Source organism: Triticum dicoccoides, chromosome 1B (assembly GCF_002162155.2).
Source record: "Triticum dicoccoides isolate Atlit2015 ecotype Zavitan chromosome 1B, WEW_v2.0, whole genome shotgun sequence".
NCBI classification, from domain to species: Eukaryota; Viridiplantae; Streptophyta; class Magnoliopsida; order Poales; family Poaceae; genus Triticum; species Triticum dicoccoides.
This window is the reverse complement of record NC_041381.1, coordinates 18,844,109-18,871,277: the sequence shown is the minus strand read 5'-3', so window position 1 is coordinate 18,871,277 and position 27,169 is coordinate 18,844,109. Positions and strand designations below refer to the sequence as shown.

The 27,169-nt window shown below is 45.1% G+C and overlaps 2 protein-coding genes across 2 annotated transcripts; both read right to left on the bottom strand.

The window, feature by feature from the left end:
• Positions 1-6,986: 6,986 nt before the first annotated feature.
• LOC119299772 (wall-associated receptor kinase 1-like) lies at positions 6,987-10,267 on the bottom strand. The gene is made up of 3 exons (XM_037576919.1): positions 9,199-10,267; positions 8,935-9,099; positions 6,987-7,975 (listed from the first exon to the last, which is right to left on the bottom strand). Exons 1-3 carry the CDS (start codon positions 10,265-10,267, stop codon positions 6,987-6,989), a joined length of 2,223 nt encoding a protein of 740 aa, XP_037432816.1.
• Positions 10,268-20,674: 10,407 nt separating this feature from the next.
• Positions 20,675-25,736, bottom strand: LOC119350004 (wall-associated receptor kinase 1-like). Its single transcript, XM_037618059.1, has 3 exons — positions 24,689-25,736; positions 24,238-24,402; positions 20,675-21,666 (listed from the first exon to the last, which is right to left on the bottom strand). The coding sequence occupies exons 1-3, from the start codon at positions 25,734-25,736 to the stop codon at positions 20,675-20,677; spliced, it is 2,205 nt and encodes a 734-aa protein (XP_037473956.1).
• Positions 25,737-27,169: the final 1,433 nt, after the last annotated feature.

Here is a 27,169-nt window from a genome sequence, read left to right as displayed (position 1 = left end):
GTCGAGTCTGCAGTCAACAATCTAAAACATTTAAGAAAACATTATTTACGAAATTCCAAAAACATTATTTTAAAAATGTGACACATTTTTGAAAATCCGATTTTTTTTCATAGCATGGGAAAAACTGTTGGAATTCTGAACATTTTTTGAGAAATGGGATTTTTCTGAAATCGTGAACAGTTTTTTGAGATGCAAATAGAATTACAAAATTCCAAATAATTTTTTAAAAACACAATATTAATTTAATTTGTGCCAAAAATAGAAAACACATTTTTTTAACTTCTTACAATTTTAAAAATGTGTGAACATTTTTTAAACTTCACAAATTCTTGTTGTGTTATAGTGGGCCGGCCCAAATTCTTGTCCGTGAGAGTAGCTGGTTAGCCCGGCCGGGATTGTAATATTCCCAGTCTGCCATCTAGGGTCCAAAATAGACCAGGATTACAAGTTCAAAGTGCAAACTTCCGGGATTCAAAGTTCGGGGTTTGATTTAGCTTTCGTCTACAACTTTAAGGTTTATTTTAGACTTTTTCCTATTAATAATAATCAGATTGAGATACATCCACAAGTACACCATAAATTAGGTTAGGGGGTTCATCGAACCGTTTACACTTAGTTTTCTCTCTAAAAATATTCCTAGCTATTTCGTGTCTTACAAATGCAATGGACCTTTTTAAAATGTAAAGCTTCCTAAAAAGTAAACCAGAGACTTGTAATGCTATTGGGATAAATGCATGACATAAAAATTACTCCCTTTGATCCAAAAAAAAGTGTTGTGGCTTTAGTTCAAATATGACTACATTCGCAAAAAGATGTTCAAATTTGAACTAAAGCCATGAGCCTTTTTTTTACGGAGGGAGTACTATATAGAGTAAGCCTCTTTTGTTTTTCCCGAGAATAAACCGGATGATCTAAGACAAAAAAAATGGATGAGAAGAAGATGATATAAGACAAGGTAAGCAGGGGAAATGAGTGACCGAGCAAAGTATGGGCCTTAGAAAAGGGAGAAACCTGGTGGGTTTTTTCCAGTTAATGAAGAAGGCAAGAAGCATAAGCAGAATTTATCATCAGATGGACGAATAAGAAAAGGAAGCAACAAAATGTCAAAGCCCAACCAGATAGAACCGGGTCCAGCAGAAAATAAAAACACAATGAGAGATGGATTAATAAGAAAAGGGCACAACAAAACGACAAAGCCCAACCAGATAAATTCGGGCCCAACAGAAAAATCACATCAAATTATCAGAGCCAGGTTTCGATCCTGGGACCTGTGGGTTATGGGCCCACCACGCTTCCGCTGCGCCACTCTGATTCTTTTGTTGATTTCGCGGCGCCGGGGTACACATACACACATAATCAGTTAGCAAGCAATCGTGCATACAATCCATCCTTGTAAGGCTAATCTCAGGCCGTTCTTAATCTAGAATTTCCTACCAAGAATAATCTATTGTCAGAGGTAGTACGCTAGCCCCAATTGAGATAGGCAACGGGAAGCTTCCAAGGAACGAAAATCATCATCTTCTTCTATTGATTGGATGCTGCTGTCTCCCTGTTTTATTCTACAAATACAACTAATCAAGCTGCAAGAAATGCATTTCTACACTACGGAGTCTGAGAGAATACCTAACCATTATCTTGGTATGGCAGTAATCACTGTCACTCACACTAGTATCAAATTTGTTCATGGTGAAGCATAGCAAAATGTCCGGAAAGATTTAGTACAAACAGAACGGAGACTGGTCAGGCAAACGAGACACCAAATTCTTTCCCGAGAGCGCCAGCCATGTTTGTTCTTCAGTTAAAAAATATATTTGGACAAAAGGGGCTCACAGCATCTTCAGTTAAAATCCCGACCAAAAATGATCCCGACAGATGAACTACAGTGTGATCTAGTGAAGTAATATAGGCAGTTATTTTCCAACCAATACATAAATATAGTGATGCAAACACATGTTAAATTGACCTCAAGAAACAAGGGCATCTTCTGCCAAGAGCAGACATATAAACAATGAAAACTTCCTACTTTCACCGTTGCTGACAGTCTGCTTTGCTATGTGAAAGATTTGGAGAATATTTGTCACACTTGGGCTTTTCCATTACATGTCAATATATAGACAGATTTACAATCCTAACCATAAATGGGAGATCACAACAATATCGATACTCCTCGATTTAGGGGATTAGGAGATATGTCTCGATACGTGACATATTAGTCTAACACTCCCCCGCAGTCACAACGGGAGGAGAGCGGACGTTGAGACTGGACCGAAAATCCAAAAACAACGGTGACGGGAGGCCCTTTGTCAAGATGTCGGCGAACTGGCGTGACGAGGGAACATGCAGCACACGGACCTGACCCATGGCAACACGATCGCGAACGAAGTGGAGATCGATCTCGATGTGCTTGGTACGCTGATGCTGGACGGGGTTCGTGGACATGTAGACGGCGCTGACATTGTCACAGAAGACGATCGTCGCAGGAGGAGATGGTCGATGAAGCTCCTGGAGAAGTTGCTGAAGCCAACTCGCCTCAGCCACGGCGTTAGCCACGGTGCGGTACTCGGCTTCAGCGCTCGAGCGTGAGACCGTGTGTTGTCGCTTGGAGGACCAAGAGACGAGATTATCTCCAAGGTAGACACAGAAGCCTGACGTCGAGCGCCGAGTGTCAGGGCAGCCGGCCCAGTCGGCGTCGGTGTAGGCAATCATGGAGTCCGGTGAAGTCGAGTAGAGCTGAAGGCCATGAGAGAGCGTGCCCTTGATGTAGCGCAAGATGCGCTTGATGGCCGCGAGGTGCTGTTCACGCGGGTCATGCATATGAAGACAAACCTGCTGAACGGCGTACGCGATGTCGGGGCGCATGAAGGTGAGGTACTGGAGCGCGCCAGCAAGGCTCCGGTACTCCGTGGGATCGGCCACAGAAGAGCTGGCAGTAGCGGCGATCTTCGGCGAGGTGTCAACCGGTGTCGAGGCCGACTTGCAGGCAGTCATGCCTGCCCTGTCCAGAATCTCTGCGGCGTACTTAGCTTGGTCTTGCAAAATACCAGGTGCTATCTATTTCATCTATTTTATCAGTACATATTAATTTGTTTGAGAACAATTGCTTGGTCTTGCAATATTTTTACGCAGGATAATTACTGATGACAAAGGGGTTGTTATACCATGGAGATGGAGACGCGCCAACATCATTCGGCACCGGGGATTGTCGTTAATTTAAAGGTCGTCTTTCTCTTCTACACCGGTTTACAACACCGCGACCGGTTCATTTGTTCGAGCCACCTCTGATACTGTGGACGTCTCTACCGTCCGTTTATTGCGGCCTGGTTTACATCAACACATCAGGGCCGCACCTGTCTGCGTGAGCTGCTTCTTGATTATGAGCAAGTCACTGCTTGGGTAGCCCGGTTTTTCTTTCAACAAATTGGAGGCGAATTATCATTCAGCCACCGTCTGCACTGGATGGATCAATGGACATGAGCACAAATCGCTGCCACTACAGTTTGGTCCACTTCAAACAGCCAGCTGGAAGAAACCATTGGCCGAGTTGCTGACACGGCTCATACGGGATCATTTATAACCCGCCGCGGTTACCTCAATCTTCTGTGGATTCACATCATGCTATCAACACCAACGATATAAACCTTCTGCTATGGTTAAGTATGGAAGAATCTCAAGACAACTCTTTGAGTCATCTTAAGACTCGGGGGCTACGATGATATATACCTTCTGTTATGATCAAGTCTTGCCAATTTCAGAAAATTCAAGTAGCCCAGGATGTTAAAGGGAAAAATAACGCGGTCCCGGAGGTTACTGCTATATTGATGAAAATTTAAAGGCCGTCAGAGAACTTTCGGCTCAAAAAAGTATATGACAAAATCCCAGCTCAATGAAGAAGTTCCGGATCATCAGAAAGGATTCCGGTTCAATATCCGGTTCAAGAGACATCTCTCTCTCTCATAAAGTGTTGAAGCTCTCCAAATATCCGGTTTACAATCCGGTTCAAAGGAAATTTATCTATCATGAAGCTTTCAAGCTCTCAAATCCGGTTCAAAATCCCGGTTCAAGAAGAATTTATCTCTTGCAAAAAATTAAAAGTTGCCGAAGAGGACCTGTTGCCATGATGCACGGTTCAAACATGGGTATCCCGCCTTATTGGCTTATCATATTATTGGTTACATGGGGGCTTCAGCTTACAAAGCGGAGTTCTGTCCATTAATCCGGCTATCACGCCACAACAAAGCTTGGGAGCTTCACACCCAAGGGGCCAAAGAGAGTCTGGATGCTATGCACAACTCAAACATAGGCACCCAATGAGCACAGCTCATCACGTTACTTGGGGGCTCCTTGTGTCAAATACCAAGGAGTTTGAATGGACCCTTGTAGCTGGGTATCGACCCACGGCTTGGAAGCCTGGTATATTTACCTAAAACCCCGGGTTAACCTGCCTTCATCAAGTAAGACACTCCTATCCAGGTCATCCTGGCACGACCCTCCGAACGTTTGACAGTTACTCTCATTGAGACCCTGCACTTGTCAAAGTTAAAACGGTGATTGGTTAGTTGGAGGTCCATCTTAAAAGGCTTTGTTAAATGGTTCAACTCAGCGGCCTGGCAGCCCATAAAAAGCCTCGAATTTGGGCCTGGCAGCCCTCAAAAAGCCTCGACTACACGGTTTTATTTGCCTTTGTCAAGATTTTTCTCTTTTGATAAATTTTATGTTGAACCGGTTTCTTTGACCTGGTATGACTTCTCAGTCATCAAATTAACCCGATGTTCATTAACCCGTCTCGACTTTCAACTACAAGTTGTCAGTACATAATCACTTATAATCCGGTGTTTATTGACCCGGCCTGGCTTTGGACTATAAGTCGCCAGCATATATTTGGATTGCGCCATTGGAATTATGCACTTATAAATCATTGGGTATATTATTCAAATAGCCAACATGGCTGGATTTCTATTATGGTTATCAATAACCAGTATTATGATTAAAGTTTTCAAAGTCGCTTTAGCGCAATGGCTATCATATTATCAATGGATATGATTTTTATTCTATAATTGCAGGAATAGTCCCGAGTTGCCGCAGGCTTACAACCCGGCACTTGGGGCTACATTATTTAAGTTGAGATATGCAAGTCTCATGTCGCTGCAAGCATGCACCATGACACTTGGGGGCTAATGCAAAGTCATTCTTTGTTCATCTTATTGCAGACCCGACTCATCACATTATAATGAGCCGGCCCTTGGGGGCTAACAATTGCTCCTGTCAAACAATTCAAGGTACAAAGCTTTTTATTCATTATATTGAAGGGTCCACTGCTCAGTTGGTAAAACACAAGGCTCTTAACCTTGTGGACGTGAATTCAAGCCTCATGATGGGGGGTTACATCATATGATGTTATTTTCATTGAAGTATACATCAAAGTCCCAGCTCAATATTATCTTACTGAGCCGGCCCTTGGGGGCTACACGTTGCTGTTTAAAGTTTACAAGATTATATTTACAAAGTCCCTGCTCATTATTGCATAATGACCCAGCCCTTGGGGGCTACACTGATTGAAGTTTTTATGAGCATCAGGAAATTACAAGTCCCAGGTTGCTGCAAGCATGACAACCCGGCACTTGGGGGCTACATATGTGGAATACTCAATTCTGACTAGTGATTGAGATGAACAACCTGGATTTCTTCAAGATTGTGATATTTATATTGAAGCAAGTCATAAGCTGTTGCTATGCTACCTTCTTAAGACTTGAGGGTTACAAGTGATAGTCATATAAGAGGTATATTTTCAAACTGGATGTTAACTACAAGTATGACCCGGTGCTATCAATATTTATAAACCGGCAAGTTCTACATTCTTAAACCGGCTGAAGATCAGATGAGGATTTCAAGGACCGTTATTTTTGTTAAGTCATTGGGAATTGAGTCAAAGAAGTTATTCTTCACAATATTTCTCTGTGACAAACCAGTGTCAGCAAGTTGATTATGAAGCTGGCCTATTAAACCGGATTTTCTATAAGAAGGAAGTGACAAGGACTTAAGGATGATCAGGATCAGTTTAACATGGATAAATCCAAATTAAATTGGGGGCTAATGTCGGGGATATACCCCACGGTATGACCCGGCCGGAGTCGTAAACCGGCCGGGACTTGGTAAACCGGCGGATGGTAAACCGGCAGACAGTTAAGACAGATGGCTAAGTCAGACGGTAAACCGGCAAGTGTTAAACCGGCAGATGGCTAAGACAGACGGTAAACCGGCAAGTGTTAAACCGGCAGAGTTAAGACAGATGGTAGCACCGGCAAATGTTAAATCGGCAGACAATGTTAAACCGCAGACAATGTTAAACCGGCAGACGTTAAGTAGCCCAGGAAGGGAAGTCAAAATAGTTTAAGTTAAAGTCCGAGTTGGACTCTACATGTAACCCGCCCCTTCAACTTATATAAGGAGGGGCAGGGCTCCCCAAAGAGGGACAAGAAAGAAACAATCTCTAGGGTTAGACACAACTAGAGGAGAGCCGGTTTACGGCGACTCCCTCATGATGATAATGAGATCTAGCCTCAAACAACATGTAGGGTTTTTACCGGATGATGTTTCCCGGGGCCCGAAGCTGTCTAAGCCCTTGTCTTGTGTTGCGTCTCTCGATTCCGCTCAACCCCTCTCAAGCTACCACATAGATGCGTTGGCCTCGCGACTAAGTCCTTACACTAAGGACATCTGACGTGTCAATTCCACGACAGCCTGTGTCCACAATAATGGCAGAATTTGATGAAGTAGCACGTACGTTTTGTCACTTAAACCATAAGGATACATTAGGAGTTCGATACAATAAAGAAAAAGCTGCTCTTAGAATCAAGGGAGAGAACGCCCCTGCTTCTAACTTTAGGGATTCTGTTCACAACAGCAAAATAACATCAACATTGCCACGCCCGCACTAACAGTTTCCTGTCTTATTTGCTCACATTGATTGGCATTAAATTACTAGCAACTTACATCCTATGAGATCGGTTTAGTCGGAGAAGGCGCTCTGCAACCTCTATCATTGATGGTCTTTGATCCACATCGGGGTTAAGACATTCAACAGCGATTCTTGCCAGACTATCAAGAAGTTCTAATTTACTTGTCGCTGCAATTTCTTCGTCGAACAAGTTGGTTGCCCTCCTGCCCTCTTTATGAGCTTCAAGGAAACTCCTTACCAAGTTATGGTTGTTAGAATATGTGGCCCTTTTCCTACTTATAAGTTCCAAAATCACGACCCCAAAACTGTAGACGTCACTTTTTTCTGTGAGTAGTCCTGTTGCCTTATATACTGGATCCATATAACTCTTGTCACCAATGATTGCATCTGTGTGTTGTTTGTCTCTTGCAATCAATCTTGATATGCCAAAGTCTGATATCTTTGGCATGAAGTTGTCATCCAAGAGTATATTTGCCGGCTTAACATCACCATGTAGGATTTTGGTACTGGTTTGTGAATGCATATAAGCAAGACCATCTGCTGATGATGCAGCAATACTTAAACGCACATCCAAATTGAGAGTTGCAGCCTTGTTGTTGCTGTGAAGTATATCATCAAGGTTTCCTTTTGGGAGAAATTCATAGACAAGCATTGGGGTATCAACTTCTAGGCAACAACCTATGAGCCTGACGATGTTCTTGTGGATGACTTGAGATTGGATGATGACTTCATTGGCAAATTGTTCGTTCTCTAGCGCATTACTGCTGATTGGTTTCTTCACTGCAACCAGTTTATTATCAAGAAGGCCCTTGTAGACTTCACCAAAGTAACCTTTTCCAATTAGGTTTTTACTCTTCAAGATTGGCTTGAGCTCCTCCTTTTTAAAAAGCTTTATCATGTTTGCCTTCTCTAATATAGACCCACCATTCTTTCGGTAAAGCTCTCTCGTCTTCTTTTTCTCTATGCAAAGAATAGTGAGAAATAGCGGAATTGCCATGACAACGAAACCACCTACAACACCTGCACAGAGAACAATCTTTTTGAGTTAGGTCGTAAATGAACATTCGTTTTCTGTTGTGGATATAAAAGCAAGACATGAGTGATTGATGACAAAACTAGAAACTGGGAAGAAAAAGTGATAACTAATTAGTTTTTGGAAACCGTCCTTTTTTCTGTCAATTTTTTGGTAGAAGTCTAGTGAAGTTTTTTCATGTGGTAGTTCCTGATTTAATTGAAATGGTGCAAATATGCAAACAAGTTTGCCAAAGCGGGCTATATGAACTAACAAATTTTTAATGTGGACGAGAAATATGATTCTAGATTTGTTTGTTTATTGCTTTTTTGCTTTAAAGCGTTTGTATGATATAACAATAGAAGCCTATATTTCTTCATTCGACAGCTACTGTTAGTAATGGCTTATCATAGGCTGAAGGTCAGTTGACAATAACAGCGAATTCGGCTAGGCCAACCTAAATCTGGTATATGTTTCCATGACAGCCAATTGTAAGGCTTTTTAAATAAATTACAAGTTTTGTCTAGGTATTAATATTTCTGTTGGCAGTTTCTGACAGTCTGGCCAAATCCTAAGAATCTCGATTATCCTTTTCTTCTTCTTTTCACAAAGGCAACAAGAGACAGGCGGCATTGCTAATTTTGAAACAACCTTCTCCCATTAGACCTTCCTATTAGGCACTGGCTCCCAATCATTTACCCTTGACTAGTGGTTAGTTGGGAGAGGATGACATACAATTAGTATTGCCACTTGATACATCGTGAAGGAGGTCTATCTTGATAATGTCCAACAAATTATTATTTTTAAAAGAGGGATGATAGATGTACTTTTTCTAATAATTATTCGTACTAGTTTTGTAATATTCCAACCAAACTTAAATTAAACACGTCTACCAGAGAAACCTTCGAAGGCACCAAAGTAACACCAAAATTATAAGTGGTTTATGCTTATTTAGCTTAGTGCTTACCCACAACCATCTTTGCTACTAGGGGGAATATTTCTCGGCAGGTTCCTGCTTTCCCGTCGCCTTTCATTCCGGGTTTGCATGGGCAGTCATACCCTGAAGGCCTGTTCTTGCATATCCCATCGCTAGAGCAAGGATACAGATTAGGGTGCTTGCACTCATCAATGTCTGCAAAAAAATAATAAGAAGTCGATTAGTGCAACAAGATATACATAAGGAGCGACCATCTTGAAATTACAACAGTTGTAGTGTATATCAAGTATCTACCTTGGCATCCATTGGTGATATAAGGATTGCCCTCGTAATGCTCCAAGCATTTGCACACGTAGCCATTGGTTACGTTGGCACAAGAGCTGTTACCGCTGACGCATGCGTAGTCCGGAGGTGGCTGCTGGCCTTTCACCGGACATGAGGCGCCGTCCCGGATGGCAAAATCTATCACGAAGGGTACACCCCTTGTGAATTTGTTGTCGTTGCCGTACAGGTCCATGGTAGAGAAGTTGTACCATGAACTCTCCGCCACCATGGCGTAGGAGCATGGATTGTTTCCGGTGTACTGGATCATGCGGGGCAAGGAAACTTCAATGCCAAACAGGTTGGCGGCTTCGGCTTTGGATATAGAAGCCTGACAGCAGCCACGTGCAGAGCACGACCCGTTGTCCGCCAGGTGCATGTTGCCCATGAGATCAGAACGGCAGGACACAAGGAAGTTGTCCTCCAAGCCCAAGGCCAAGGGGAGCCTGTACTTGAACAACATAGGATGTGCCACCAAGCCGACTCCGGTGAGAACATTGCGCGTCGGCGACAGGAGGAACGGGCCCTTCATCTCCGATTCCAGGACGATCACCTGGTACCTCATGAACCGTTCGGTAGCATTTATGCCGCAGACGGATGTCGCCGCGCCATATGCCCGGGCCTCACTCTTGGTGACTGATATGTCTATGAGCTCGATCGGAGATATCACCGTGTTATTCTTGTCTTCCACGAAAGTATAATTACCTGGGCGGTTATCCTCCAACTCGGAGTAGTTGCTCTCGAACGTGACGATGCCTGATCCTTCCGTATCGTCACCAAAGAGGAGAAAGGCACGAGGAGGGTGGAAGGAGTGGTTGCAGGTGACCTCGAAGCCCTCGAGGAAGCAGCCGGGCTTCATGCCGAATGGGAAGGGGATGCTGGTATTGCCGCACCTGTCCGGGCAACCCGGACGTGCGATTGGAAGCTCATGTTGTCCGGTAATGGCAGCCTGGATCAAGTGAGTCGGCCCTGCAAGTGCAAGGAGTAGCAGCAGAATATGCAGCAGCTGGGTGTGGAACTGCGACTGCATGGGCCTACTCATGGTGCTCATCAATTTGCTGCGCTAGCAGGCTAACTCTTGTGTCTAGATGCAAAAGTGTGCACCGGTTGATATATAAGGTCAGCATCGTCCATAGTGTGACCTGTGTGGGTGGTGGCACACCATCTTCTCAATATGTATGGGGATGTGTATAACACTATCTTGAACAATTACACTTAGCACCTAGAAATTAATTCAATACATATGACGCTCCATGTACTCTCTCCGTCCAGATGCATAGGGCATCTAAGGCTGGTCATAGCGGGAGTAATATAGCTAGTAACATACATGCCACATAAACAAAAATGGTGAGGTGACAAGCAGTTAATGACGAGAAGGCAAATAGAGTAACATAATATATTACCATCACATAACGCTTCCCAATGCACTACAAAGTAATAAATGAAGACATCTAAGTTCCCACACATATGACACTACCCACTATATATGAAGGTAGTAACATAGGCCCTGTTTGGTTCATAAGTCATAGGACTTTTTCTAGTCCCAACTAAAAAGTTCCTAGTTCCTAAAAAGTTCCTCTATGTTTGTTTCCATGGACTAAAAAGTCTCTATTCTCTCCCTAGAGGTTATTAAATGATCATGTTACCCCTAGTATACAGAAAAATAACAACCAAACAACACCATGGGACGGCGAGGCAATGGGTGCAGGGAGGGGCATTGTTGGAAAAGTCTCAAAAAGACTCTCCTTGAGAGTCTTCTTCATTTAGTCCCAAAAAGCAACTTTTAGTCCCTAGTAGTCCCTTCTGTTTGATTAAAAAGTCTCTAAGAGGAACTTTTTCTAGTCCCTACACCAAAAAGTCCCTGGAAACAAACACCCCCATAGACTATTAACATATGCAGACTATTAACGTATGCATGTTACTACTCTAAGTTACTCTCCACTATGACCAGCCTAACATAAATCAGGTATTCCATATAGTATACAAGTCACAATGTGTCAAAGGAGCTCCTCATTCCCAGCAATCATTAAATTTTATTTTGCATGTCGCAGTTTTCATTGGCTGGCGCATTAAATAGGAATTGCATGCTGCTCTTTAGGAATTAATGACATGAGAAACCAATGTAGCGGTTGGCTCTTCCCAATTTTCCAGGCGGGCCAAATAGAAGTCATTATTGTAAGTAAATTTCAGTTTAATATCCTCTATCCAATCTCTAGCCACCTGGCTTACGATGCAGTTTCTTAGATGTCCTATGCACCTGGACTGAGGGAGTACGGATTTTCACTTAAACCCGTCCAAATGTTTTATGTAGTGGGGTTTGACTGAAAAACATTACATATATAAGGGGAATGTATGTTAGTTTCGGACACTAAAAACATAGTGCTATAGCGTGATGAGGATTGGCTCACTAAAAAAAATCATCATACAATGTGTTGCTAATAGCATGCTATATCGCGATGTAGCACGCAGATAGCAGGATGGACATTTTGGAGATCGAGCTCCATTGAGGTCTTTATTTTGAAATTTTCAAAATTCAAAATTTTCAGTTTTAAAAACTTCTGGAAAAAATTCACATGTTGGCAAGGATGTAATGTGTATGTGTGGAAAATTTCAGGATGAAGTGCTTGAATTGTGAGCTGCACAAAAAGACAAAATCATGGACTTTGACGATGAACTGTAGATATGCTAAGAACTCTCAGATTTCTCTTTTTTGTTTAGCTATCATTTTAATGTATGTCGACCTGTGAATTTAGACACATGTACATTAAGTATCTAGATATATCCGTATTTATTTTCAGAATTTTTTGAAACAAAAAAGTCTGAATTTTAAAGTTTTTAAATAGGAACAACTCGCTCCCGTGCGGCTCCTGCGGCCGCACCGGGGCGCCCAGATCCAGCCGCCGGGGGACCTCCCCTGCCTCCCCACCTCCCCTCGCCGCCGCCGGAGGTCGTCGCCGGGCAAAGCCCGGTGGCGACGGCGGCGGCGGGGCGGTTTCTGTGGTGCGGTCGCTGCGGGCGTGGAGGGGGCTCGGCTGCGAGCTTCGGCGGCGGGGTCGCGTCTTGGCGTGCCGGGGGTGCGCGGTCCTGCAGGGGCAGCTCAAGGCGATGCAGGCGAGGTGGCGGACGAGGAGATAGACGCGACGGTGCTGACTGGTGGTGGTTGCGATCTGCAGAGCTGTGCGGCGACGGATCTGGGAGTTCCCGACGCCATCCGGTGCTCTGGATCCGCAAGTTCTGTTATATGGTGAGGAGCTCCGGCGAAAGCACTGCCTTGACCATGGTCAGGCCGACGACGGCGGCGCTACTGGCGTCGTCTACCTTCTTGGAGGCGTCGTTGTGGAGCTCCGTCGACATCATGACGGATTTGGCTCTCCGGATGAAAATCTTTGCCTCGGTCTTCCGAAGCGGGCGGCGGCGGCGTCTACGTCGTGACCTCCTTGGAGGCGTCGTTTGGGAGAGACTGTCGCGAGCGATCTCTTCACCACCAAGGCGCCGCGCTTCCCCCTCGCCTCCCCTCCCTCCGCCGCCGCCTGAGGGCCTCCGAGGAGGGTTCTCGGCCCCAATGATGGTGGCGGCGGGATCTGGCGCCTCCTCTCAGAGGGCCTTAGCTCCCCGAGGCAGCGGCCCCGGCCGATGGGCGCGGTGCAGCCGGCGGGCTCTGGTGGGCAGCCTCCCACGGCCACGGGCGGTGTGGGGGCTGCGGACGCTGGCGCAGTGGCGGTTCCTCGCAATCCGTCATGGCTCCATGTAGAAGATCCGCCCCTGCTTCGATCTGTCCCGATCCGTGCTGGCGCCGGTCCTTGCGCCCCTATGGCCGGCCTGGCGGATCTTGCGTGCGGGTGAGGTTCCGGGGGAAACCCCTGGCTGGCGCGGCAGCCTCCCCAAAGTCGACGCCTTTGGCGCCGATCCCCTTCCTGAAGGCTTTGGGCTGGATCCTCTCCCTTCCGCCTCCTCCTCGAGCTATGGCGAAAGCTTTTGTTCCCCTGGTCTGGGCGTCGACGGCACCCTGGTGTCGTGCTCCTTCTTGAAGGCGGCGGCTGGGAACAACTCTTGGTGGCGGGGCTGCTGGTGGCATGGTGGCGGTGCGCTTCGGCCTTCTACTTGGTGTTGCGCCTTGCTTCGCGGGACCAGCGGACGGTTTCTTTGGTGGAGCGGTGCTTCATCCATACATTGATGGCGACGGATCTTGACGGCGTGGCGCAGTGCAGATTCGGAGTTCGATGTGGGAGGATGGACTCGCGCAGGAGGACGACGCTGTCTGGCGTCGTGGTGACGTCGATGGCAGAGAGATCTGGCATGGTAGATGCAACAGTACAGCTCTAAAGATGGACTCGTGGCAGGTGGCTGCGGCGGCCTCATACCCGGCAGGCGTCCTGGTTGAGAAGTGCGCCGGACTGGTAGGTGCCCCATACCAGGCAGGCGTCCTGGTTGGGACCTCGGGTCTTAGATGTTTAGGTTTGACTGCGATGTCTGTTTGGTATTAGGCCCAGACTATCAGCGCCCCTTCATCATTTGGATAGGCGTAGCGACAGTTGTTGCTTAGACGGTGGCTTTAGTCTTGCTGTTGTATTACCTTGTAAGATCTTGTGAGAATAATTAATAAAGTGGCCGTATGCATCGCCCAGATGCAGAGACCGGGGGTCATCCTCCTTTTCTAAAAAAAAATAAGTTTTTAAATAAAGGCCTCCACTCTCCGTTTGGCATTCCGGAGGCGCATTTCAAGGCTGGTGCTATTTTGCTATACTGCGCTATTTTCTGCACTGGATTCGGAATAACGTACACAAAAAGTTGGAGCCTCCTAACGTGGGTTGCACCATGTGGCAGATTAGTCCAGAAATCTAAAAACAATAAAAAGAAGACTTGGATGAGTGCAGGGGGCGAGCAGGGGCGGAGACAGGAGGGCGAACATTGGCTAATTGTTTAATTGGAGTAACTAAAGAAGTATCGCCACTTGGTATAAATGTAGTCTCCGTATATATGTGCAAGGCACGATATAATGTACATTTTTTTAACTTATGTCAACCCCTATATATTGAGTAGATTATTCCCATTAATTTTTAGTCCCTTCGACTTCCATTTTTAGCCCGTTGGATATTGATCATAGAATGGAGAAAAAGATGAAGCTTGTATTCTAGAGGGAGAAAGTGCCGGGCTAATAAGATCCAACTGTCTGACAATATGTATAAATTGCCAAAGAAAAGTCTACTGTTTCAGTTTAAGCTCGAGTAGCTGGCGATAGATGGCAGTGTAGACGATGCTAGCACAATGAAGGTTCCAGATGTGGTATTCTATCCCGTTTGTATCTTATCCATTGAACCACGTGCCCACTGGGACAAAAAGATGTTGGAAGTCTAAAGCTAGTTGGCCAAAATAGAACTGCAACCGCCTAACTTTGATGCTACTACTTTGCACGTTGGTGAGGTCGCTTAGTCAACATCCATCCAAGAATGAACTCTGGTGCAAAATGGGATTATGTTACATTTTGTGGAAGGTGTCACACGTACACATATCCAATAAGAAATGAAAAAATTATAATTTTTCAATCCACTTGTCATTTCTGGGTCACCATTCTGTATGTCTTCCTCTAACTGCTCACGGCGTTGAACTTGAGGGCTTGTGGAGGTGATCGCATATTCCAACCTCCAAAGGGACAGAGATGTGCTACCCTTCTGCTCTGGTAGCAACCACTACTAGGAAAAGGCCTATCACCAGCACAGGTTAAACAGCTAGTAGTAGCGCGGGTGCACGCGCTACTACTAGGGTGCTAGAGCTAACTGAGTAATAGTAGCGCGGGTGCCACCCCTGCTACTATTACATGTGTTAGTAGTAGCATCGGTGTGACCCGCGCTACTACTAATTATCTATAGCGCGTGTCTGTGACCCACAGTACTACTATTAATTTCAAAAATAAGAAAAAAAAATCTCAATCCCATGTGTCAATGGCGGCAATTGTTTGATCCAGCGATGACAGGGGCCGCCGGAGGCGCGGATGGGCAGCGGAAGACCAGATCCGGCGACGGCTGCTGGAGAGGGATTCGATCCAGGGCAGAGCAAGGTGGCGGTGTGGGGCTCCTCTTCACGACCAAGGCAGAGAGCTCCTAGTCGTCCATGGCGATGACCTGCACACACATGGACATGAGAGGGTGAGTCAAACCAGAGGGAGAAAGGGAAAAAGAGAAACGAGGAAGAGAGGAAGGAGATGGAGGGAGCACCGGGGCTGGTCGCCGGTGGCGAGGTGCTCCGACGTGGTAGCATGGAGGCGCGGGGGAAGACCGGCGAGCTCCTGGACACCACCGGCATGAGACGGCAGCCTCGTTGGGCTCCATGGACGAGGAGGCGTGCATGGGCACGAGCGAGGAGAGCCTGTGGAGAGAGGAGGGACCCTGGGGAGGAACTGGAGATTTCAGGTATGTTAAATATACCTGTACTTAGTAGCGGCGCGGGGTTTATACCCCGCGCTACTACTATGGTCTGTCCTAGGGGGCACGGTGCTCACCACTTAGTAGCAACGTGTGGTTTATACCCCGCGCTACTACTATTTAGTAGCAGCACAGGTTTTATACCCCCCCCCCCACGCTACTACTATCAACTTAGTAGCAACTATACCCCACGATACTACTAATTAGCAGTAGCATGGCCCTGTTACCCAATGCCACAAGTAAGCATCTACCTATAAGATATTTCCTAGTAGTGAACTGATACGTCTCCAATGTATATATAATTTTTGATTGTTCCATGCTATTATATTATCAATCTTGGATTTTTTATATGCATTATGGTACTATTTTATATCTTTTTTGGGACTAACCTATTAACCTAGTGCCCAGTGCCAATTGCTGTTTTTTCCTTATTTTTGACTTTTATAGAAAATCAATATCAAACGGAATAAAACTTTACGACGATTTTCCTTGGACCAGAAGAAACCCAGGAGGGCGCCCCCTAGGCTTGCGGGCCCCTCGTAGACCTTCTAACCCTAATTCTTGCTCTATAAATACCCAAATATTTCCTCTACATGTGAGGCGTCCATAAAAATACTTTTCCACCTCCGCAAGCTTCTATTCTCGTGAGATCCCATCTTAGGGCCTTTTCTGGCACTCTGGCGGAGGGGGGCTCGATCACGGAGGCCTATACACCAACCTTTTTGCCCTTCTGATGATGTGTGAGTAATTTACCACAGACCTATGGGTCAATAGCTAGTAGCTAGATGGCTTCTTCTCTCTCTCTTTGATCTTTAATACAATGTTCTCCTCGATGTTCTTTGAGTTCTATTCGATGTAATCTTCTTTTGCGGTGTGTTTGTTGAGATCTGATGAATTGTGGATTTATGATCAGATTATCTATGAATATTATTTGAGTCTTCTCTGAACTCTTTTATGCATGATTAAGATAGCTTTGTATTTCTATCTGATCCATTGATTTGGTTTGTCCAACTAGATTGATCTATCTTGCCATGGGAGAGGTGCTTTGTGATGGGTTCAATCTTGGAGTGTCCTCACCCAGTGACAGTAGGGGTAGAGATGCACGTATTGTATTGCTGCCATTAAGGATAAAAAGATGGGGTTTATATCACATTTCTTGAGTTTATCCCTCTACATCATGTCATCTTTATTAATGTGTTACTCTGTTCTTTTGAACTTAATACTCTAGATGCAGGCAGGAGTCAGTTGGTGTGTGGAGTAATAGTAGTACGATGCAGAATCATTTCGGTCTACTTGTCACGGGCGTGATGCCTATATTCATGATCATTTTCTTAGATATCATCATAATTATGCGCTTTTCTATTAATTGATCAACAGTAATTTGTTCACCCACTGTATGTTTTCTTTCAAGAGAGAAGCCTCTAGTGAAACTTATGGTCCCCGGATCTATTTTCCATCATATATTTTCAGATCTATAAAACCAAAAACCCAAAAATACCTTGCTGCAATTTATTTACCTTTACTTTATTTTGCTTTTTATTTATCTTTTATATCTATCTCTATTAGATCACACTCTTGCAAGTGACCGTGAAGGGATTGACAACCCCTTTTTTGCATTGTGTGCAAGTGTTTGTTAGTTTGTGTAGGTGCATCTATTGGAGACTTGCTTGTTCCTCCTACTTGATTGATACCTTGGTTCTTAACTGAGGGAAATATTTATCTCTACTTTGCTATATCACCCTTTCCTCTTCAAGGGAAATAACAACGCAAGCTAAAGAAGTAGCATGAACTCGCAAGACCGGTTAGCAAGGTCAGGAGGGGTCGCGGCAGGGAAGCTAGAAACCAATTTATCAAACGCCACTGACTCAGATGAAAAGACACCCGTGTTTATAGGATGTAAATGCTAGCAATTATTATTATTTTCTTGTTGGATGCTTGCACTAGTGCTGCCTCAAATAGGATGTCACGACTTGCACATCACATTTTTTTGCGAATTGGATTATTTGCTAATTTAAGTTATTTATTTATTCAAATTAATTGTTTGTTAAATATGCTTTGTAATAATGTTGCAGAATTGCTTGATATTACGGCTAGTCATACATTTTATATGCAAATATATAGAAGAAGAGAAAATACGGAGGTTGCCGTCTTGGTGACTCTGTGTTTGTAAAAAGCCTGCTTCACCCCCAAAAAAATGGAGTGCAAAGGTGTTTTGCAAGTTGTGGATATGACGACTCTGCTAGAGCTACTCTAGACCAACCGTTCCATTATTTAAATCTCCCTAAGGTTGTCCCTAGAGCTCCTAAAACAGATTTTTGTACTACATTGAAGACACCCTTTGTGTGCATTAACTCTTTGGTCACTTCTTGCCTATGCAAAACTAATGTATTGAGATGTCGTCTATGTATACTAATAATCCTCGAAAAAGGATTTCGCCCAACTTTCTTATTAAAGCAACGACCAAGGTTCATACACCATGCAAGCACAATCTGGAAAAAGAGGCAAAAATCAGTTATCCACCGAGGGCATAACACAACCAAACAAAGGAAATAACAGATACAAGGCGCCAAGAGGCCGAGCCTCCAAGGGCTAGGAAGGCGACGAAAGCTATGGCCGATCAGCTCTAGACTGTCTAACATATCAACCAACAAGCTCATGGCGCTGTCAGGCTGGGCCGAAATCCCTGCACATATGTGCTGGCAGTGGCGACACCTGCGGGTGCTGTCTCCTTCCTGAAGGCGTTGTCATGGCCTTACCATGCCCCTCTTCGAGCACCGGGGGAAACTTTAGGTCCGGTTCTCTAGATCGAATGGCTGCGGTGTCTCAACGCCATCACCTTTATTAAGGTGTTGTCTTGGCTGCTCGTGGTGTCCCGGGTTTTTGATTTGGAGTTGTCGGGTACCGTGCTTGGTGTGGGTGCTTCTCCAGGCATGGCCATCCGGGGTGCAATGTACAACATCGTCGGCCCTTCCTCCATGGTTCCTTCCTCAGGCCCGGCCGAATCCTGCAACCCACTTGCCGACTCTTCTAGGTGCTTCTGGTGGGGGGTACATAGATCCGGTCGGTTCTTTGAGTCATAGCCACGTGTTTTGGGTGCCTCGCGTTGGCCGTGACACGACCTCGGTGTCTTGTGTCTCATCTCCTCACCTTTCTTCGTTGGAGTTCAAGCCAGGCTAGTTTAGGGTTGTGTTGTTTCTTTCTATTTTCCCACATTTTGGTGTGGTGTACTCCTTCACATCTCTATGTAATGTTCTCTCTTTGTAACACTCTCTCCTACCTATCAATGAAATGATACACCAATCTTTGCGTATTCTCGAAAAAAAGCTCATGTCTCACCACCTGGATAGCTGCCACCACGGTTGCATAAAAACCAATACTTTAACTATAGAGTTACTAGCATGTTGTAAAAGGATCTTCTTGATAATCACACAATTAAAAGTCGTCCACAAGGTTCAGGCCATCGTGGCAAAAACTGACCAAAGGAGGCGTCTCCTCCTTCCTTTACAGCACCTTGGAATGCCCAAAATCACCTAGGTCTGATGCCTAACACAACTCCACATCAAGCGAGCCGCAGAGCACGAGAAGAGAATTTGTGTCCGACACTCAAGAACCACACAAAAAGGACAAATGTATCAGGCCCATTCAGTTTTGCCGCCTTGGGGCTCGAAGGGAGTCGCTCGGGGATAAGTTGCCAATCAAAGGTCTTTGATTTTAAGCTATCAACACAGATGAGATTCAGGAAAAGGGTCATTGACCGATAAAGATGTTGGTAGGCCGGCCGAGAAGAGGTGCAACGACACATGTCATAGTTTGAACTAGATGTTCCAACTCCCATTACAGATAGTCGAGGCCACTATGAGTAATGGGCCAAATCAAGTCGAAAATAACATGGGAAGCTCATCCTTGAGTGACTGCCTCCCAAGGCATGGGTTGGGCCAGAAGAGAAGAGCATCTGCATCCCCTACGAAGACACTAGTACTCGCACGGATCTCGTGCTTAATCCGTTGGAGAGAACTCTAGAACAAAGAGGCCTCACTGCAGTCACAGGCTAGGAGGGGGCCTCCCTCCAAATATTTAGCATTTATAAGATGCATTCATAGCCCACACCTTCATCCCTCAGAATCTTCCACACCTGGGGGATCCCATTTAAGCATGAAAGTAATATTCATCAACTGAGAGTCGAGAATACCATGAATCGGCTGGTCCTAGGGAGTCACTCATAGACACACTATGTAGGTGATAGAGAAATAGGGCAGTTTGCAGTTGAGATTGCCTACAATCCACTGTTGCTCTTACAGGCGGGTAGCCCATGAAAACTTCACTCAAATAGATTAGTGTTAAATATCAACCATTAAGATATCATGATTTTATTGATAAATCGCTATTACTTGTTTCATATCGATTTAGTTAATATTAATAGATTAGTTTAGCGATCTACACACATGTAAGAGCATACTTGCTTTGAAATTGAAAAGCGTCAATCTCACCTATTTTCAGGCATATATACAGAATTGCAATGCTTTCTACACATCCACAGACACCTAGTAGTTCTCCAGTCCCAAAGGGGCGTGGGAACCAGCTCCAAGCAAGGTACCATCAAAGAGCCATACGCTGGAAGAGTGGTGGCTGGCTACCTAGTGTCTTACATTCTTAGATGTTGCATAGGAACGCATAGGATTTGCATGGAGAGTTACAAACACAATCGCAGTCTTCATTTGCAATGACTGATAATACATGTGTCCACCGTAATGGAAGAATTTGATTAATTAGTACTTACCTTTCCCCAATGTAACCATAAATTAATATAAAGAGTTGAATACAATACAATCAAAATGTTCTTAGAATCAAGGGAGAGAACCCATGCTTCGAAGTAATATAAGGAGTTGAATACAATGCAATAAAAATGTCTCAGAATCAAGGGAGAGAACCCATGATTCTACCACAACAGGAAAATAAAATTAACATAGCACACTGATAGTTTCCTATCTTATTTGTTCATGCCAATGAGCACATCAACTGGGGGAAATGGCTTATGGCCTGCTACGAGACCTGCTTAGTAACAGAAGGCGCTCTGCTACCTCTATCATTGGTGGTCTTTTATCCACATCATCATTAAGACATTCCACAGCGATTCTTGCCATACTATCAAGAATTTGCAGATCACTTTTTGCCACAAATTCCATGTCGAACAACTCAGTTGCCATCTTCTCTTCTTTATGGGCATTAAGGAAATTCCTTACCAAGCTATCATTGTCAGAATGTGTGGCCTTTTTCCTACTTATAATTTCCAAAATCACGACCCCAAAACTGTAGACATCACTTCTTTCCGTGAGTAGTCCTGTTGCCTTATATACTGGATCCATATAACTCTTGTCACCAATGATTGCATCTGTGTGTTGTTTGTCTCTTACAATCAATCTTGATATACCAAAGTCTGAGATCTTTGGCATGAAGTTGTCATCCAAGAGTATATTTGCCGGCTTAACATCACCATGTAGAATTTTGTTATTTGTTTTTGAGTGCATATAAGCTAGGCCATCTGCAGATTGTGCAGCAATACTCACACGCACATCCAAGCTGAGAGGCACTATCTTGTTGTTGCTGTGCAAAATATCTTCGAGGTTACCTTTGGTGATAAACTCATAAACAAGCATCGGGATCTCAACTTCTAGGCAACAACCTATGAGCCTAACGATGTTCTTGTGGATGATTTGAGATTGGATGATGACTTCATTAGCAAATTGTTCATTCTCTAGCACACTACCACTGATCGGTTTCTTCACTGCAACCACTTTATTATCAAGAACTCCCTTGTAAACTTCACCAAAGCAACCTTTTCCAATTAAATTGCTACTCTTTATAATTTCTTTAAGGTCTTCCTTTTTGAAAAGCTTTATCGTTTTTGCCTTCTCTAATATAGGGCCGCCATTCTTTTCATAAAATTCCCCCATTTTCTTTTTCTCTTGGCGAAGAAGAATGTAGAATAACAAACCCGCAGTGACAATGAAACAACCTATTACACCTGCATGGACAAACAAACAATTTTACTAGTTTTCCTGATGTAAAATATATTTTACTAGAGCTTTTTATTTTTAAGCTAGCGTCTAAGCTCTTGCCATGAGTGACCGATGACAACACCAGAACTAGCAGTACGTTGGAAGTGATAACTATTTACCCATGCATATGGATAGTGACATTAGTTTGTTATTTGGTAGTGATGTAAATTAGATGAATTGTGTTTTCGCTATTTTTAATATAAGTCCAATAAATTTTTCCTCTAGATGTCGTAGTTCCTGACTTAATCAACACGGTGCCAAAATACTAAACGTATGCCCTTGTGTGAGGAGACGATAAACTTTTCTCAAAGTGGTCTGTATCATAGATTTCAATAGCGCAAGTCCAACAATGATTTGAGTGTGTATATGGTTTGTTTATTATTTTCCCTTTTCTGGTGATTAAATAATAACATTTAAAGGATTATTCCCTTGGTGGCTGATGATTTGTCAACGACTGATTATGCCGAGGGTTAGTCAACATTCATAATAAAGTCTCCTAGGATGAGTAGAGTAAAACCATGGAACTATTATTTTGTGCAGTGGCGCGAAAGTTATACATGCTTAGAGCATCTCCAATAGCGGCGGTAAAAACCACGCGCGCGCGGTAAACTACCATTTTAGTGCGCGGGGGACATGCGGAGGCGGGAAACTCGGGGGTGCGGGAAATGATTGCGCGCGAGCGGGGAAAAGCGGGAGCTCGCGCGCTAGATTTGGCGCACCACTTCCAGCGCACCTATAAATTGCGGCGCCCGTCACGCGGCCTCCCATCGCTATCCACATTGCCACGCTCTCTCTTCCCGCTTCCTCTGCTTTCTCTGCCGCTTCCTCACCCCGCCACCAATGCGTCACCACCGCGCCACCATGCCGCCGCGCCGCCGGGGAGCTTCGAGCTACCGCGCGCGCCCCTCCGGCGCCTTCTACACTGAAATACGCTCCGGCGACGTCCATCTCGGCCTCGACACGTTCGAGACCGCGCACGAGGCCACCCACGCGTACGACACGGTGGCGTGGCGCCTACAGAGGCCTCGCGCGCAGATGAACTTCCGGGACGTCCGGACGTGAGAGCAGGCGCAGGCCGTCGCCCCTCCGCCTCGTCTTATAACAGAATAGGACCGTGAGGAACACCGTCTGTGGCAGTGGCGCCTCCTCATCAGCAAGGAGGACGAGCGGGCCATGGCGGAGTGGCGCCAGCGCTACCCGCAAGCCATCGCCGACGAGAATGCCTTCTGGGCCGAGAGGATGGCAAGGCACCGGGCGGAGGGGCGGACAGGCGTCGGCGGAAGGCACTGGCCATATCGCAGATCGACCTCGTTAACGTAGGTGGGGAGTCGTTCTTTGACTCAGACGATTCTCGTTGGGAAGATGCGTGGCTCGATACCTCGGATAACACCAGCGAGAATGATGACTCCGAGTAGGTTCTAGTTGCACCTGTAGTTTTAATATAGTTGCAACGTAGTTTTTTTATCGTGTTGGACTAGTTTTTTTTATCCATCTATGCTATGATGAACTATGTACGCATTGTGAAATATCTATGTATCGTTTTTAATATTTTTTTAATCTATGCATATGTTTTTTATATTAGTTTAAAGTGCATATGTTGTTTGTGCGAGAGTGAGCGCGCGGTTTTTTGCAGCGGCTGCTGGAGCGGCTCGCGCACGCTAAAATTTGCAGCGGCCGCTGGAGCAAACGCACCCCGCCGCGTAAAAACAGGCGATCCGCGTGCTGCAAATGGATTTTTAACACGCCGCGCATAGCGCGGCTGTTGGAGATGCTCTTAGCTAGGAAGAATTCATTTGAACAAACTCCGACACTTGGCTCACATGGAAGCAATTATTGGTGATATTGTTCCATATTTGATGGTTTTCAACCCAACCGACTTTCTACATTTTCGGTAATGGTTGTAGAAAGATAAACATGGCATGACATATACTACATCCGTCCTATATTAAGTGTCGCTTAAATATATGTATCTAAATACATCCGTTTGAGCGACACTTAATATGTGATGGATGGAGTATTATAGAATGAGATTTATGTAGCATTGTTTACAGCTATGGGAGTTCCAGTAGTATGAGAATTATACCATACAACAAGGTGGCCACACGTGAAGAATCATTCTTACTTATTAGAAATAAATATAATAGAAACAAAATTATGTATGACCTTGTTTGATTTGAACCTTGATCACCTTCAACACATATGCTGGTATGACAAATTCTATGTTTTACATAGAACTATAAGTTTTGTTAACTTTGGGTACCGGTGCTAAAAATCCAGGCCCTACCACCATTAGAAATAGCACTTCCGAAATGCAGTCTACCATGATAAAGGATTAGATGAACCTATATGATCATTTTTTTCTGAAAACAACAGGGTCGCTAAGAAGGAAGCAGGTTTCCTTATTCTTATTTCGAGTTATCTTTACTTACCCAATCAAACTTAAAATTTGGCATATGTGCGAAAGAAAACCTTAAAACACAATCTATATAGCGAACGACTGTAATTGAATAGTGATGTTAGGCTAGCTTAGTTCTTACCCACAACCATCTTTGCTACTAGGGGGAATACGTCTTGGCAGGTTCCTGCTTTCCCATCACCTTTCATTCCGGGTTTGCATGGACAGTCATAGCCTAAAAGCCTGTTCTTGCATATGCCATCACTTGAGCAAGGATACAAGTGAAGGAGCTCGCATTCATCGATGTCTGAATGGAAAAAATAAAGTGGTTATGATTGTGGATGCACAAACTAACATGTAGTAATAAACCTTGAGTCGTATCGACTAGTCCCTCCGTTCACAAATGTAAGATGTTCTAACTTTTTTAAATTGGATGTATATGGACACGTTTTAGTGTATTTGTTTAGTCATTTCAGTCGGTATGTATTTCATATTGAAATATCCAAAACATTTTATATTTGTGAACCGAAGGAGGATGTGTCAAAAATTACTTATAGTGGAACTAGATGGAGAGTGCATCTATATATACGTACCTTGGCATCCATCAGGGATGTAAGGGTTGCCCTCGTAGTGCTGCAAGCACTTGCAGACGTAGCCGTTGGTCACGTCGGCACAAGAGCTGTTGCCGCTGACGCACGCGTAATCCAGTGATGGCTGTGTGCCCTTGGCCGGACATTCGGCATTCCTGATGGCGAAATCGATGACATAGGGCACGCCCCTAGGGAATTTGTTAGTGATATTGCCGTAGAGGTCCGTGGTAGAGAAGTTGTACCATGAATTCTCCACCACCATGGCGAAGGAGCACGGACTGGTTTCCCACAATGAGTTGATCCTCGTGGGCACCACTACCGAAACGCCGGTTAGCGGGATCGCTTCTGGCAAGGAGGCCTGACAGCAGCCCCGCCCGGAGCACGACCCGTTGGACGCCTGCTGCAGGTTCCCAATGAGGTTTGAACGGCAGGAGGCGAGCGGGTCGTCCTTGGGGCCCATGGTGTTGAACTTGAACACCAGAGGCTGGACTTCAACGCCGACGCCCACAAGGACATTTCGCGTCAGCGACACGAGCAACGGGGCCGTCAGCCCGTCGACATCGAACGCCAACGTCATGAACGTAGTCCTCGAGGTCCCCTTGGTGACATTGGTGTTGCAGAAGGACGCTACTTTGCCGTATGCCCGTGCCTCGCTCTCGGTGATCGAAATGTCGATGAGCTCCACCGGAAATACATCCGAGTCTTCCTTGCCAATGATGGAAGAATTACCTGAGGTCTGGGAGACGGAGTAGTAGGAGACGCTCATCGTCTCGGCTGATCCTCCGGTACCGAAAGGAAGGAATGCGCGAGGGGGGTTGAAGGAGTCGTCGCAGGTGACCTCGAAGCTCTTGTCGAGGAAGCAGCCGGGCTTCATGCCGAACGGGAAGGGGATGCTGACGTTGCCGCACTTGTCGGGGCAACCCGCAAGTGTGATTGGCAGCTCACGCTGTTCAGCAATGGCTGGCTGGATCAAGAGGGTCGACGCTGCAACGAGAACTTGGAGTAGAAGTGGGAGCAGCAGCCGGGAATGGAGCTGCGAGAGCGTGGTCATGGTGCTGTTTTGCTGCTCTGTGGATGCAAGAGCTTGAACTCCCGTGCGCTTTATATAGAGCATCCACACGGTGTGCTCGTAAATCACACCTTGCCCTACATATTTATGCATGCATTTCACAATACCCCAGGGTTGAGAAGCTGCATATGTTTTATTTCGCTGCGATTCTGACTTGAACTCAGTTGAAGTATTCCCGGTTCCCGCAAATGGGGTTGACTTAAATTTGTTGTAATATGGGGGTAATGTGCAAAAGGACAGCTGTTTGATGGTCTAAAAGAATGTGGTTGTGTTTTCATAAAGACTGGCGTGGATTGCACGATCTTATTAGGAGTTATCTTCAAATCCTGGAAACAACTTGGATGGGTGGCAGGATGCAAATAGTATAATATGCCATTTGCATAATAGCATAATATGCTTTCCAAAGGATAGTATTTAATAGAACAAGTTGGTGCAATAGCAAGGTGTTAGCAGTTGAGTACTAAAATATTGATGGGTCTTCGTAAAACATATATAATATGAGTGGCACGGGAGCCATTCTTGGGGATGTGTAGGGCTTCTTCCTAGCGGCGTCTAGCAACGACCTCCAGTTTGTGGAAGACACGGCAACGGCGGAGGCACGAGCTCTTAAAGATGGCTTGACTCCGGCAAACTTGGTTGGCTGCAACAATCTATATGCCGAGGCGGACTGAATGGAAGTGATCGAAACTCTATGGGACCGGCAGCAGCCTTATACGAAGAATCTCTTTTCTAAGTGGAATTTTTTTTCTTCTATTGCTTTTAAGCATTGTCCTAAAGTTAGTACAAAGTTGAGTTATCTATTTTGGAACGGAGGGAGTAGATCAGAGCGTGATCGGTCAATTGCATGGAATCGGGAACCTCCTAACTTTCTTGCTGATATCTTAGCAAACGGTATATCTCTCTTTGAGCATGAAATATAAAAAGCCATGATGGCATTTCCCCGTAAAAAAACTTAATATGAGTGGATTGCACCATGCTTGTTGTGGACGCGACATCGGCGACGCTTGGCGTCGTTCTCCTTCCTGAGGGTGTTGTCGTGGATCTTAGGTGTGCTAGGGTGTAGTGTGGTGTTGTGTTCAGTTCTTCCTATTTTTTTCTTTTGGCTTTGCCAGTTATCTTAGGATCAGCGTTGTAAGAGGGCCACCTCACCACCTTGTATCGCTCGACCATGTACCTTTTCGGGTGTGGCTTTATTTAAAAAGTGGGGTGAAAGCCTGTTTCGAGGGATTGCATCATGTAGAGTAAAACCCTAAAATCAATAAAAGAAGACTTGGGTTGTGTATAACATTAACAAGGAAGTTGCGAGCCATGCTACGAACGTTCTATGTTGGTCCACTATAGCCACGACCAACACAACCAAAGATCCCTACCAAACATGTCATGGTTCGCGGTGCCTAGGCCCATGAGGACCTTCG

What these genes read in the sequence shown, in the direction of transcription:
- LOC119299772 (XM_037576919.1), bottom strand. Translation starts at nt 10,267, where the DNA reads ATGAGTAGGCCCATGCAGTCGCAGTTCCACACCCAGCTGCTGCATATT. An exon ending in TATCACCAATGGATGCCAAG is followed by an intron (nt 9,100 to 9,198) that starts GTAGATACTTGA and finishes ATTTTTTTGCAG; the next exon opens with ACATTGATGAGTGCAAGCAC. An exon ending in AGTAGCAAAGATGGTTGTGG is followed by an intron (nt 7,976 to 8,934) that starts GTAAGCACTAAG and finishes TTCTCTGTGCAG; the next exon opens with GTGTTGTAGGTGGTTTCGTT.
- LOC119350004 (XM_037618059.1), bottom strand. Translation starts at nt 25,736, where the DNA reads ATGACCACGCTCTCGCAGCTCCATTCCCGGCTGCTGCTCCCACTTCTA. An exon ending in CATCCCTGATGGATGCCAAG is followed by an intron (nt 24,403 to 24,688) that starts GTACGTATATAT and finishes TTTTCCATTCAG; the next exon opens with ACATCGATGAATGCGAGCTC. An exon ending in AGTAGCAAAGATGGTTGTGG is followed by an intron (nt 21,667 to 24,237) that starts GTAAGAACTAAG and finishes TTGTCCATGCAG; the next exon opens with GTGTAATAGGTTGTTTCATT.